Here is a 14,663-nt window from a genome sequence, read left to right on the forward strand (position 1 = left end):
GCTGAGAAGGAAAAAAGTTTCTACTTACTCAGGGAACTCTTCAAGACTGAAGATGGACGATTGTGTATATTAACTGAACAAAAAAGAGAAGGAAAAAAATACCCATCCAAATAGCTCAAAGAGAACTGAACATGCAGGGAGAGCAATCGAGAAATAGTTAACGTAGGAAGAAGGAAAAAACAAGGGGACTTGTGGAATTTGGACTACTCAAGTCTCTAAGAAGGGAAGGAAGTTTGGATGGATGAATGTCATTTTCAAATCCTTTATTACTCCTGACTCAGATTCCTCCACACACCCAGATTAATTGTTTGGCAGTCACACAAATCCAACAGAAGATAATGATGATATTGGATTTATATCCCGCCCTATACTCTGAATCTCAGAGCGGCTTACAATCTCCTGTACCTCCCCTCTGCCCATAACAGACACCCTGTGATGTGGGTGGGGCTGAAAGCGCTATTCCAGAAGCTGCCCTTTCAAGGACAACTCCTATGAAAGTTATGGCTGACCCAAGGCCATTTCAGCGGCTGCAAGAGGAAGAGTGGGGAATCAAACCCGGTTCTCCCAGATAAGAGTCCACGTACTTAATCACTACACCAAACTGGCATAAATAAGGAGCATAAATAATACAGAAACCTCTACCCGGAGAAATGCTTCTCCCCCGCCGCCCATTGTCGAAGCTGCATCACTAAAACAGGACAGACGAAGACAAAGAGCTGGTTACGCTCTTACCAAACCTACAGAGAAATGAAAGCAGCATCTTTCTTTTCCTCCAAAAAAGTCATTTATTGATATTCTTTCCAACATTATTCAAAAACGAAAGATTCTTTTAAGATCCTAGATAAAAAGGGGTGGGTGGGAGTGGCATAACAGCAAAAAAAAAAAAAAAACAATGGGAAACTTTCTGGTCAGTGAACATGCTCCATCGAACACAAAGAACCAGTGCTTCCTCTGCAACATGGGCGGGCTTACGTGTACTTTCCTGACCTTCAACCTGCAAGCAGCATAGCGGGGGGGGGGCACCCCCTCACTGTGGCTGCCACAAGCCCCAAACAGCTGCCCACCCCCCTCAGCTGGGACCTTTGTTTCCCCCTTAGCTGAGCGCAAAGATACTTTGCTCTCCCTGGGACGGGGACCCAGAGCCATTCATAGGAGGGACGGTGGTGCCAGGGCTTCCGTGCATCAGCTTGGACAAGTATAAAGAGAGGTGGTTGCTGGGCGGGTGGGGTGCTCGGGAGGGGAGAGGTTCTGCTTGCACAGAAAACGAGTGTCGTCCTGCATTATACGCAGCTGAGCTTTGACGCCTTCTCTAGCCACACGCTGGGTACGTGGATGAGTTTCCCTGGCAAAAGCTCTTTTTTAAAAAAGGGGGGGGGGAGAGGAGAGGGGAACAGAAAGGGGGGAAACGCAAAGCTGAGTTTGGTTAGCGACGACGGGCACCCTTGTGCGAGAGGTTGCAGCAGCCCTGTTAGGACATGCCGGGTGTGACCAGGCCTTGAAGCATGATCATCAGCCGCCGGGCCGGCTTGCTCAAGGTGTTGTGGGGCTCGGCCTGCAGGAACTGGAAGAGCTTCTGCCGCACCTGGTTCATAACTGAGCCCATGTGGTCACGGGTGATGGGGTCGCTGTGGTCTAAGTGCATCACCGCCTCCTCCAGGTAACTGCAGGTGAGGGGAGAAGTGCGTTAGGGGAAAGGTGGTTTTGATTTATCTCAGGCTTTTAGTACTGCAGAATAGGCTCTCGCCTGCTGTTAACTACCTCCACTCATCACTGTATTTGTTTAAAACATTTATAAACCCACTTTTCTCCTGGGCAACTATTTATTTAAAGCATTTATTTGCCATCTTTCTGCCTTACAGAACTCAAGGGCAACTTAATGAACCATGGAATACACATAAAAGACCACAATTTAGAATTCTTAATTTAGGACTGCCAATAAATAGGAGAAAATTAAATGAGCCAAATGTCATACGTAAAACCATCTTCAACTGCCTGCTAAAGGATCAAAAATGAGGGGGGGGGGGTCAGGTGCACTTCCCTGCGGAGGTTGTTCCACAGTCATGGGGCTGCCACCAAAAAGGCTCTGTACCCACCACATGAGCTTCTCTGGTTGATGGGAACCGTCAGCAGGAGCTTCTCTCTGTGATCTTAACATGGTTCTAACCCTTGACTACAATACATATTGCCTCCCAAACACATGGGATAATCAGTGCTTCAGGAGCCAGAAAGCCCTTTTTCAGTCCTGGCCCCTGCCTGGTGGAATCAGCTCCCTATGGAGATCCGGGCCCTACCTGAGCTACTGCCATTTCGCAGGGCTTTTGGTTGAGGCAATGGGCGTCCTATTTCAGTTATTATTCCATCAGTTGGCCTCCCTTGCAGTGACATCATGTCTTACTATGTTGCTATCTTACTTATTACCACTTACTATGTTGCTATCTTGTTTATCCTGTAAGGTGTGCCCTTCCTGCCCGTGATGCGCTTTATTGTTTTATTGTTCTTACCTGTTTAATTTCAATGTATCTGAATTGTAGGTTTTCATTGTTATTACTGTATGTTGTGATCTGCCCTGAGCCCGTTTATGGGAAAGGGCGGAATATAAGCCTACTAAGTAAATAAAATAAAGGCAGATGAATAGGTTTTCCGGTGGACACACTAAGGCATTCAGTGTCCCCATGATCTTCTTCCCAAAAACCCATGTCATTTATACGGTCCGTGGAATCGTGTTTCCCTGATGGACCTTTGTTTCTTAGCACCAAAGACGCACAGCCCTCTTGCGTATCTGCTGGAAGACCCCACTGCCCCTGGGAGAGGTACCCATGGCTGGCCCTAGACTGTCTGGCACCCTAGGCAAGGCCAACTTCCAGAGTCGCCGCCCCCCCTCCCCGCACTGATAACGTCACTGAGTCGCATGAGGGGTGCCCAATTTGGCGCCCCCTGAAGGCCGGCAACCTAGGCAATCGCCTAGTTTGCCCAGTGGCAGGGCTGGCCCTGGAGGTGCCTCCACGACTGGGTCAAACTCACTTCAGCTTGAGTTCCGTCCGGGCTCCCAGGTCCGAGGAGAGCTGCTGAATGAGAGAGAGGAGGACGGGCTGGGAGAGTGGGCAAGGGTGCTGCCCGAACACTTGCTGAGGGTCGACAGTCTCGCAGACGTAGAGGACCAAGTTCAGATCGGCAGCGGTGAGTGCCTGCGAGAGAGGAGGAAGAGAACCGGCAGCCTGATGAGCCTTGAGTAGCTCTTGATGGCGGAACAAGGGTTTGGGCATATAGTGAGGGATCCGCTGCTTAATACGTGGACCGAACGCAACACAGCCTCCGATTCCAGGCACGTTTGGCGTTCCCGCTGCCGGAGCCATGGGCAGGCAGGTGCTGTGAGGTTTGTCAAGGCACACAAGGAAAGAGCAAAATTAGGGAGGGTCAGCTAAATGGCACTGGCAGGCTCAAGACCCCCAAGACTGGAAAACGGAAGATTACAATCTTCATTGTGATCAGCCTCTGCTCGAGAGAGCCACTCTTAATCCACTAGCGTTGATCAGACACCTCATCCTGTATCGGCTGCCCTTCTGGACTGGGCCCAAATCTATCTAAGCCTCAGCACCATTCCCTCCTTAGGGCACACCCAGATTTTTCTGACTGCCCCCCAAGCGAGGCATGATGGCACAAGCCTTCTTACCCCAAAAACCTCACCCAGCAACTGGCATGCAAAGATACCTGGCCTCCGAAGCTGGAGGTTTTGAAACATCAGGGGGCACCGCAGAAGCAGGACTTAATGGATAAGATTCTGGAGACAGCGGAGATGGACACACTCTCATCTCTTTGGAAGGGCAAATCCATCAAAGATGTTAACCGTATTTGAAAACCTTTCTATGACTGGCTTCATGTATTGGTGTAATTTCTCTATCGTAAAAGCCGCATGTTATATTTTATCCCTGAAACTATAACTGTGCAAATGAGTAGATTACCAAGAATTAACTTACAGTCTTTAATCTTGATCGTGTAAATAGTGGAATAACTGCCCTGCCTCCACTGCCCCATCAGCTGGCTTGGAGAAGGCATTTTTCTCTTTAAATCACTTCTCCAAGGCAGCCGGTGGCTTGGAGAATGCATTTAAAGTTTGAGTTGCTTTCTTTCCACCTCTCCCTCCTCCAACTTATCTTATCATCATATCATATCTTATCTTATCATTTTCCTTCCTTCCTTCCTGTCTTGGGGCTCTCAAACATCTGATGTTTATTCTGTGTGGCTCTTACATTATGTAATTGCGGCCACCCCTGCCCCAGACTCTTTGGCCTTTCCTCATAGGGAACTCCCTAATGGCCTTGGCTGCGTTAAAGCTCCTAATATCAGCTACAAGCCTGAAAACTGTTCAGCATTAAAGGCCACTCATTTTCAGACACTGGGAGGCTTCCTTTTTGAATAGAGCTTTTCTACTGGCCCTTGCCCCTGCAGATGTGGCCAATCACTTCTCCGCACCTGAGGGAGAGATTGCTGGGAGGCAGCCTACCTGCTGGAAGGCTTGGTTCAGGTGCCCCTGTTGCAACAGCTGCAGCATGTGAGCCTGCTGGGACTGGAAGTCGAGGTGAGCGGCGGGGATGGGAGTGCCAGCGGCCGAGCGCATCGCTTGCATGATGCTGGAGGTGACGGCAGCCTGCTGCTCCTTCATGGCCGTGCTCACCTCCCCCTTGATCACTCGCTGCACCTGGGCCAAGATGGAGTCCTGCATGCTGCGGAGAAAGAAGGCCGGTCGGGGGGATAAGAAAGGAGTAATTCCAATTCTCAAAGAGCTGTGGGGGGGAGAGCTAAATGCAGGGAGCCTGCATGCTCAAGGAAGGAAAGGAAAGGTCCCCCGTGCAAGCACCAGTTGTTTCCGACTCTGAGGTGACGTTGCTTTCACAACATTTTCACGGCAGACTTTTTGCGGGGTGGTTTGCCATTGCCTTCCCCAGTCATCTACGCTTCCCCCACAGCAAGCTGGGTACTCATTTTACCGATCTCGGAAGGATGGAAGGCTGAGTCAACCTTGGGCTGGCTACCTGAATCCAATTTCTGCTGGGATCGAACTCAGGTCGTGAGCAGAGCTTAGAACTGCAGTGCTGCAGCTTTAACACTCTGCGCCACGGGGCAGCTATGCTCAAGGAAGGGGGCACACAAAATCCAAGCGGGGAGCAAGTTACAGGAAGCCTTGCCTTTGCTCCTGGCCTTCCCCCCTCCTCGTTGCCTAGAGGGCTGATTATCTATAGGGAACAGATTGGTTTATGGATTTAAAGTTTCCTCCCCCCTTGCTTCACTCGTGCAACCAGGACTACGTTACCCAAGCACTCTTTTAAAAAACAAGATAAAGTACCGTTGCAATTATTATTTAGGGGCCCGGCTGCTCAGTTTTTTAACCCTGGGGTTAAAAGCCCGGACAAAGTTTCCGTCTTCATTCCCCGCAACACAGAAAACAGGAGGCTGCTTCTCGAGACTGGGGGGCGGCTTCCCAAGTTCAAAAGTAAGCGTTCGGTGTGGAGAGCCCAGATGGAAGTTTTGCTAATGGAGATTTTTTCCCATCCCTTTTTGCACCTTGGACCAGCCAAGCTTACCCCTGGCTTCCAAAGCCCATCGAACAGAAAAGGCCTTCCACAGCCTTTCCCTTCCCAGCTAGTAAAGGTTTTTATTTCCTCACCTGCGTGACGCTGCCTCTCTCATGCTGTTCAACGCCCTTCAAGAAACCCAGACTTTCAAGGAATCCACTATCTCTCTCCCCTACCCGAAGCGACCCCAGAAACCGGACCACACACTCTTCCTGTCTACTGCCCACCCCCCAAAATGTAGATCCCTCTCTGTGGGACCCGTCTTTGTGCACACAGTGTTAGAAGAAGATATCGGATTTATATCCCACCCTATACTCTGAATCTCAGAGTCTCAGAGCAGCTCACAATCTCCTCTACCTTCCCCCCCCTACAACAGGCACCCTGTGAGGTAGGTGGGGCTGAGAGAGCTCTCACACAAGCTGCCCTTTCAAGGACAACCTCTGCCAGAGCTATGGCTGACCCAAGGCCATTCCAGCAGCTGCAAATGGAGGAGCGGGGAATCAAACCCGGTTCTCCCAGATAAGAGTCCACGCACTTAACCACTACACCAAACTGGCTCTACCGAAGCCTAAGAGCGCTAATTTCTTTGGCAATGCAGCTGTTAACAGAGGGCACGCACATGCACCGTGCAGTTCCCCTGCATCTATGGATGTCACAGTCGAGTCATTTCACTTGAGGATCCTGGATCCAGCTCAGGGCCAGTGCCACTGGCTACACCAGCACGCACACTGTCCTGACAGGGACAGTGCCGAATCCTATTCTTCCCCCCGAGGTGAATCCCTGGCCCTCTCCGAAAACTCACTTGCCCACGAGGATGTGGAGCTGATGCTGCACCTCCGAGTGCACGCTGGAGGCAATGGTGGATGCCAGCTGGTCGGTTGTACTCTGGAAGGAGTTGACCAGCTGCCGCAGCTGGCCCACCAAAGAATCCCGGGTGTCCTGCTCGCGGGCCTTCTTGTTCTTCATGTGCGTCTCCAGCTGCTGAATGTCTACAAGAGACGGGGGAGTCAATTTTCACTCCGAGTGGAGCTCACTCTCCTAAGCCTCCCTTCCCCGGCTCCCTGGCTTCGTTATCCCTTGATGGCTGCTCCCTCCGTGGAACGTACGGCTCTGCCTGCTCCTACCAGCAAAGTGGTGCAGCATTCCACAACCAAGAGAGATAAAAAGAAAACCATGCTCCCTTCCCACATGCATACAAGGACTGCGTATCATTCTGGTCACCACACCGCAAAAAAGATAGCTTTGGAAAAGTGCAGAAAAGGGCAACTAGAGTGATTAAAGGGTTGCAACACTTTCCCTATGAAGAAAGGTTAAAATGCTCGGGGCTCTTTAGCCTGGAGAAACGTCAACTGAGGGGTGACATGAGATCTAAAAGATTATGCATGGGGTAGAGAAGGAAGAGAAAGAAGTACTTTTCTCCCTTTCTCACAATTCGGGAACTCGTGGGCACTCAATGAAATTGCTGAGCAGTCAGGTTAGAACTGATAAAAGGAAGTACTTCTTCACCCAAAGGGTGATTAATGCATAAAATTCACTGCCACAGGAGGTGGCAGCGGCTACAAGCATAGACAGCTTCAAGAGGGGACTGGATAAACATATGCAGAGGTCCATCAGTGGCTATTAGCCACAGCATATTGTTAGAACTCTGTCTGGCTCAAGTGATGCTCTTTATTCTTGGTGCGGGGGGGAGAGAACACTGGGAGGGCTTCTAGTGCCCTGGCCCCACTGGTGGACCTCCTGATGGCACCTGTTTTTTTTAGCCACTGTGTGACACAGAGTGCTGGACTGGATGGGCCACTGACCTGATCCAACCTGGCTTCTCTTATGTTCTTATGTTCAAGAAAACTTTATTTGCAAGTGGTGACTACTGATGGGTATTTTCTGAATGCCCTTGTCTGGATAGCCCAGGCTAGCCTGATCTCAGAAGCTAAGCAAAGTGGACCCCAGTTAGTAGTTGGATGGGAGACTGCAAAGGGTCAGTATGCAGAGGCAGGCAATGGCAAACCACCTCTAAGGTGCTAGTTATTTTCTTTGCAGGAGGTTAAAAGAAATAGAACCCGTCAGTATTTTCTTGGGTGCCCTGACCTGGATAGCCCAGGCAAACCCAATCTCTTCAGATCTTAGAAGCTAAGCAGGGCCAAGACCCAGGCAAGTACTTGGAAGGGAAACCACCAAGGAATACCAGGAGTGGGAGGCAGAGGCAGGCTGTATCAAGCTCCTTCTCTGAATGCCCTCCATGCCCCAATAGGGGTCACCAGAATTTGCCATGACTTCCAGGCATCCACGCACACACAAAGTACAAAACATGCCCCCCCACAAATATTCTCATGGGTGGGAGGAACAGAAGCTGGAAAGGAGAAGAGCCTCTAGACTCACATTCTTGCGTGCCTTGCTTGAAGGTGTCATTGATCTGCTGGAACATGGACTGGCAGCTCTTCTCAAAAGCTGGTAGCACCACGCTCTGGAACGCCTCCCTGTATGCTGACTGCATGGGGCCCTGCAGGGCATCGGCAGCCGCTCGGGCGATGGCGTCTGTCAAGTTCTGGAAGGAAGACACAGGACAGAGCAGAAGCAGATCTACACAGTTAGCACGAAAACCAAGGCCAACAAAGACACAAGACATAGTATGACAGCGGTGTGACATGGTAGACCTTGCCACGTGGTAGCATTACAGCTGAATGGAGACCTGATTTAAGACCAGGGGTGGCCAAACTGCAGCTTGGGAGCAAAGTTCCCTCTAAGATGAGTTAGTGTGAGCTCGCTCACAATTTTTTAGCTTCCAGCTCAAACATTTTTGTCTCAGCTCAGGAAAAATGGCCCTGAAGCAAACTAATTTATGCAGTAGCTCACAGCTATAATGCCAGAAGCTCACAAAGTAGAATTTTTGCTCACAAGACTCCACAGCTTAGAGGGAACATTGCTTGGGAGTCACACGTGGCTCTTTCACATATTGTGTGGCTCTCGAAGCCCCCACTACCTTGTTGGCCAACTTGGAGAATGCATTTAAAGGTCCTTTCTTTCCACCTCTCCCTCCCTTCCCCATCTATTTCCTTCCTTCCGGCTCTCAGCCATCTGACTTTAATGTCTTGCAGCTCTCAACCATCTGACATTTTATGTAGCATTAACGTTAAGCAAGTTTGGCCACCTCTGTTTTAGATTGAAGTTCTCCGGCTGTACCACTACTAACCAACCAGCATCCCTCCGGCAGACCAAGCTAGCAAACCAGAGAAATCTGTTCCCAGATTCATGCCAGCCGGGGCTTACCTTTGATTTCACCAGCTTGACAACGTTCTCCTTCAGAGTTCCTTCAATGGCTGTTAGCTTGGCTGCAACGGTGTTGCTCAGCTGCCCGGTGATGGGGTCCAGGGTCTTCGAAATGCCTGGTTAGAGCAAGAAAACACAACAAGGTAATGCCCACCATCCTCCTTTCCTTCCTTCACATACATGAAATGAAGACGGGAGAGGACCTCAGGGCCAACTGGGGCCTTCCCATCTCATTGAGAGAAGCAGGAATGGGTGACTGGTGTGCAGCAGCAGCAGAAGGCACACTGGGCTCTCTGCAAGTCTCTTTGCAAGTCTTCAGAAATTCAGAGCTCTACAAAGCCTGATGCATCTCGGCTGTTTTCCTCAGACGAGGGGATATGGCCAGGCCAGTGGCTACAGTAGGGCCTAGGGGGGGCCACTCCATTCAACCCCCCTTCCATCCGTATGGCCCCTCCATTGGAGGGCCTCCAATCTGCCCCCTTTGCTCACTGCCACTCATTGCCACTCTGAACAAGTGCAGCATTGCTCAAGAGGGAGACAAGCTCTGCCATTTCTTTTGTAAGTTACTCTGCACCCCCCAGCAACTTGGGCACTTTCCTGATGCGGTTCATGATCTCAGCAGTAGCCCTTGAAGTCAGACGTCATTTTGGACTCACCTAAAATTTTCTCCCCTGCCCCCTTCACCTAAAATTTTCTGGCTCCAAGCCTGGATGTGGCCACAATGGGATCCCCACTTCCAAGACAATCCTTGGCTGGCAACACCAGAAGATTGCAAGCACTGGTGGAGGACTTACAGGGGGGGACGGTCTTCTTCATCTCCTCACGGATGGTCCTCTCCAGGCGATTGCAGGCAGCCGCAGAGAGGGACTGGGAAAGCTGCTGAGAGAGATGCTCCTGAAGCTGCCCGTTGCGCTGCTGTCCCTCAGCGAGGACCTGGTCCAGCCTCTGCTCTGAAACACGCAGGGTTAAGGAGGAGTCGTGGCTCAGTGGCACAGAATCTGCTTTGCACACTGAAGGTGTCAGGTTCGAGCCCTGGCACCTACAGTTCTTTTAAAAGAGGACTGGGTCACAGATGATGTAGAAGACTTTTACCTGAGACCCTGGAGAGCCACTGGCAGTATGAGTAGATGATACAGATTTTGACTGACCAGTGGTCTGACTCAGAAGAAGGCCGCTTCATGTGTTCAAGGAACCATGAAGTGCTAGGTGGGGATCGTCATTTGCAGCAGGTTCCTTAATTTAAAAAAAATTGATTTAAAATGTTATAGTGTGCCTTTTAACTCCCCTCTGTGCTTCAAAACCTACTGCAAACAGCTGTTGCAAGGTCAAAAAGAAACACACACTCTGCACATCTAGGTGAAATGAAGGTTAACTCAACGCTGTTTAATTTATTTTAGAGGTGGCCTTTTATGCTCCTTGTTTTTATATATTCCAACTGAGTCTTACTACCTTGGTTTAGGCTTCGTCATCAGGGATAGGCATGAACTGAATTTTTGCTCTCCAGTTCATGGCTGAACCATGAATCGAACCACGAACCCATAGGAACTGGGAGGCTGGTTCGCAAACTGACTCGGCTTGTATTGGTTTGTGAGCTATTTAAAGTTTAAACCCCAGCTTCCTGCTCTCAGCAGCTTTTCATGGGAAGCAAAAAAAGCACGGGTTTCCAAACAGCTGAGTGGCAGGCATCACCTTGTTGTGTTTCCTTCCTCTTCAGACCAACATGGTTATCCACCTGGATCTATACACCAGGATTAAATTATCCTTGGTGCACTCCCCATTTTGCATCTTTGTGGCTTGCCTGATCTGCTGATGGATACAGGCCTCCCTTTGGGACTTCTGCTTTAGGCCTGAATGGATTCTAATCAAGCCTTGCCAGAGGCCTCTTAAAGCTCACTATGGAGTGAGCAAAAGTCATGGTGAAAACAGGGCCCAGGAAAAACCTTTTTTTTTTTTTTTGCAAAGGATACGCTCTTGCTGCTGCTGGGAGTCGATCACTCGTTCTATGTGGCCCATGAGGGAGCTCTGCACAGCATCCAGGTGGTCTGTGAGCCTCTGCATCAGCTCCATCTGGTTCTGCCTCAGGTCGGCAATCTCCCTCTGCTGGCTCCTCAGTAGGCACATCAACTCATCCTGATACCCGGGAGGTGCCTATTGGAAGAGGAAAGGACGTCAGCTCTCCCTGGATTCTTTGGGGCACAAAAGGAAACCACGTCAAGGGATCAGAGTTCCACAGAACAGGCGGGGGGGGGGGGGGCACAAACCCACTAAAGAAGCCCCAAAGACAGGATCTGGTAATGTTTAATAATTGGTGCATGTCTGACAACATTAACCAACTATAACATCCTCTATTATTCCAACTTCTATGCAATATGGTTTCCTGTTCTAGAATATTGGGGAGCATTGGGGATGCTCAGTGGAAGATCATCTGCTTGGTAAGCAGAGGGTCCCAGGTTCAATCCCCAGCATCTCCAACTAAAAAGGGTCCAGGCAAACAGGCATGAAAACCACTGCCAGTCTGAGCAGACAACACTGACTCTGATGGACCGAGCATCTGATTCAGTGTAAGGCAGCTTCATAGGTTCATATGTAATATCTCATTTCACAAGAAGTTATTCAAGATACAGTTAATGACTTAAAGGTGGACTTGTCTACTGCTTTGTTCTATTGCTTCAGACCAACATGGCTGCCTACAGGGATCGACCTTTCCTTGTGGTAGTGTTGGCTAACAAAGTGATTAGAAGTCATAAATACATGGATTTTCCGTACTATTTTATTTTCCTTTCTTATTTCTAAATTTGATTGTATTTATGGTTCAGTTCTCTCATATTATTATTCGTAAATGTTTTTGGGTTATCTGCAATAAGTACTATGTGATTTTATACTACATCAGTTCTTCATTTCATATCTGTATTCTATATATTTTTGTAAATTTACAATAAAACGTATTGGAAAGAAAGAAAGAACAGGTGCAGGTGGGGGTCCATTTCAGTTCCATGGAAAGGTAGCTTGCATCTTTAGGAAGTGGTAAAAGTGGGATGAACTATGGAAATGAGAGAGATTTCTCTCCAGAGTGGTGATTTCAAAATTCTGATGCATGCTTTTATCTAGTAAATGTCTATTAAATCTAGTAAATGCATGCTTTTATCTAGTAAATTTCCAGGCATGCTGCATGCTGATCAAATGCAGCCTGTGAAGTGAAGAGGAGGAATGCAGATCCTGTTAGGACCCCAACAGTTGCTGCTCATCTAAAGTCGGCTTCCTTTTAACCTGCAGTCAAGCACGTGAGCACATGAATGGTTCTTTTATCAATGTCATCCTTGAAAGTTATGGACTCCCCAAGCTGTTTAGACAACGAGCAAGAATCTACAAAAAACATCTGGCATCTAGAGTCTTAATGAACATGTCTTCCATCGCAATGGATTAAGGTAGGTATACCTTTTCAATACTGAAAGGCTGTTGCGATTTGAAAAGGGAGCAGTTTCCCTACTGGTATTATATGAATATCAAGAGAAGAAAATAACAGATTTCCTCTGTGACTAATACCTTGGGGAGCCTGAACTATGTCCCTCTTATAGAATCAACATTTTCCTTGGCTTTTGGAAGCCACAGAACTCTTTCCCAAGACAAAATGCTTCCATCTCCTTAGCCAAAGCAGCAAAGGCGAAGTTCCTTCATGTTGGGCTTGCACAGGAAATGAATCCCATGTGAAAGCTTATGGACCCTCCCAGAGTACAGGGACAAGAAAGGAGTTTAACTGATTGCATCGGAAAGAGGCAAAGTATTCTGGCACTAACCTGCGGATCAAAGGATCTTGGAGACTGATTCATATCCCTGGAATGAAAGAGAAGATAATATTGCAATCACAAGAACAGCACATAGTTAAAAAAAAAAAAAGCAACTATGAGGATCATGACAGAACACAATCAAATAGAGAAGTCACTACTGCTGCAAAAAGCTTTTGATGCGTGTTTTCTGACTCCAGAAATCACTGGGCCAGTGGACTGCTTCATCTCCATGCTTGCGTCTGGAACCTGCTTTCTTCATAAACACATTGGGATGATACTGACAGAAGGAGAAATTAAGTGTCAAAGAACAAACGGTTCTCTTGCGTACAAGGTTGAATGCGAGAATACACAACAAAGTGAAGACTGGGCACTGTCAACTTGGTACTTACGGAATGAGAAAAATGCAAGAGAAGAGTCAAAATGTTAACCAAAGGTTCCTCTGGGGAGGCAAGCCATGACTTTGGAGCCTTGACTCCAGAGCCATGGCAAAGCACCTGACTCACAAGTGTCTTTTAAACAGGGAGACAACATTAAGGTGATCTCAGTTAGGATAACCCAGGGGTGTCAAACTCATTTGTTATGAGGGCCAGATCTAATGTAAATGGATCTTTGTCAGGCCAGGCCAGTTGTGGCATAAGACATAATGCCAGGAAGCAGATATATGAACTTTATAAAGGACACAAATATTTTTTTTCACTTAAAATACAAACATGCTTAAAGCAGTAACACATATTTTGTTTATTTAATGGTCTTTGATATCTGTCATCTCCCAAAACTTCTCTTCCCTGCCCTTAAAAGATGCCTGCCTAAAATGGAAAGATGGGGGAACAGTGGGATTTGGCAATGCAATTTTTAAAATAAAACATTAAGAAAAAACACAAGGATCGCAGAAGGAACTAAAAATATAAGCTAAAAAAATATAAAATGCTCTGAACCTAGGAAAACATAAAATGGCTGGGTACCCCCGGTCTACACAGAGTGGAAGTGTCCCTCCATGTAATATCCCCCTTCGGCTGTGGGTTCTCAGGTTAGAGTACTCACTCAGGCACCCATCCTTTGGTCCATTCAGGAGAGAAACGCTGGCTCAAAACATCAACCATTTATTTGCAAGGGGACAACTTCCAAAACGACAACTAACATGCAAAACTGGAAACTGAAACTAGAGCTCCACCCAACAGGACCAAACCACATCACACAGATATCAGAGGGGGAGCAGACCATTCCATTACATATATACACGTATACAATAAATATACCACACTCCAGGGTCTTATAGGGTGGTTTGAGATGGGAGAGGGTTGATGGGAGCCAAGAATGCCAACTGACTTGCATAGGCCCCACTGGAATACATTGTAGCACTAAAAAAAAGGGGGGGGGGAGAGGAAAAGAAATGCAGAATGGATTTTCCATTAAGGTCTCTTGGTCCAGATAGACTACTCTGGGAATGGGAAATCCATTCTGCATTTTCTTTGCAACTTTTTTTTTGTGCTGCAGTATATTTGCTTTCGGCAGGAGGAGAAGCCTGCAAAGACGACCTGGGAGGTTTGGCAGCCCTGCCCTCTGTTCCCTGCACTCAGCAGCAGCTCCAGCTTGAGCTCTGAAGGGTGGGAACAGGCAAGGGAGGGGGGCAGAGGGGAAGAGAGAGACGCAGGCCAGATTAAAGCCCTTGGCAGGCTGGTTCTGGCCCATGGGCTGTAGCTTCGATGCCCCTTGGATAACCGATTGAAACCATTTCTGTTCACCTAAGCTTAAGAAGCCCCTCAAGCATTTGATCAAATTTCTTGCGGCTTTCAGGAAAGAAACCTAGAAATAAACTCTCCACGGGGCTTCTGTTTCCTTTCCCCTTTAAAAAATAATTTACACACATTTATATAAGCCTACATTAGGGCTGTCAGCCAATTAAATTAACTGTGTCAGGGAACAGGGAAACTCTTCTAGGACCTAAGTGTCATTCTGAGCTACACAGTGTATTCATCATCTCTGCATAAACCTGCTAATGAAAAACATACTTTCCATTTCAGAGAGTGCAGATACAGAGTGCCTC

The 14,663-nt window shown here is 48.1% G+C and overlaps 1 protein-coding gene across 1 annotated transcript in view; it reads right to left on the reverse strand.

Annotated features, from left to right (window-relative positions):
• Positions 1 to 761: 761 nt before the first annotated feature.
• EDC4 (enhancer of mRNA decapping 4) overlaps positions 762 to 14,663 on the reverse strand; it is a 45,602-nt gene continuing 31,700 nt past the window's right edge. The window contains 9 exon segments of the mRNA XM_060254443.1: positions 762 to 1,661; positions 3,022 to 3,185; positions 4,502 to 4,721; positions 6,373 to 6,559; positions 7,947 to 8,112; positions 8,835 to 8,950; positions 9,629 to 9,784; positions 10,802 to 10,982; positions 12,629 to 12,665. Coding sequence (XP_060110426.1) covers positions 1,469 to 1,661; positions 3,022 to 3,185; positions 4,502 to 4,721; positions 6,373 to 6,559; positions 7,947 to 8,112; positions 8,835 to 8,950; positions 9,629 to 9,784; positions 10,802 to 10,982; positions 12,629 to 12,665 — 1,420 coding nt within the window. The 3' untranslated portion in view covers positions 762 to 1,468.

This window comes from Heteronotia binoei, chromosome 14, assembly GCF_032191835.1.
Source record: "Heteronotia binoei isolate CCM8104 ecotype False Entrance Well chromosome 14, APGP_CSIRO_Hbin_v1, whole genome shotgun sequence".
Classification (NCBI taxonomy): Eukaryota; Metazoa; Chordata; class Lepidosauria; order Squamata; family Gekkonidae; genus Heteronotia; species Heteronotia binoei.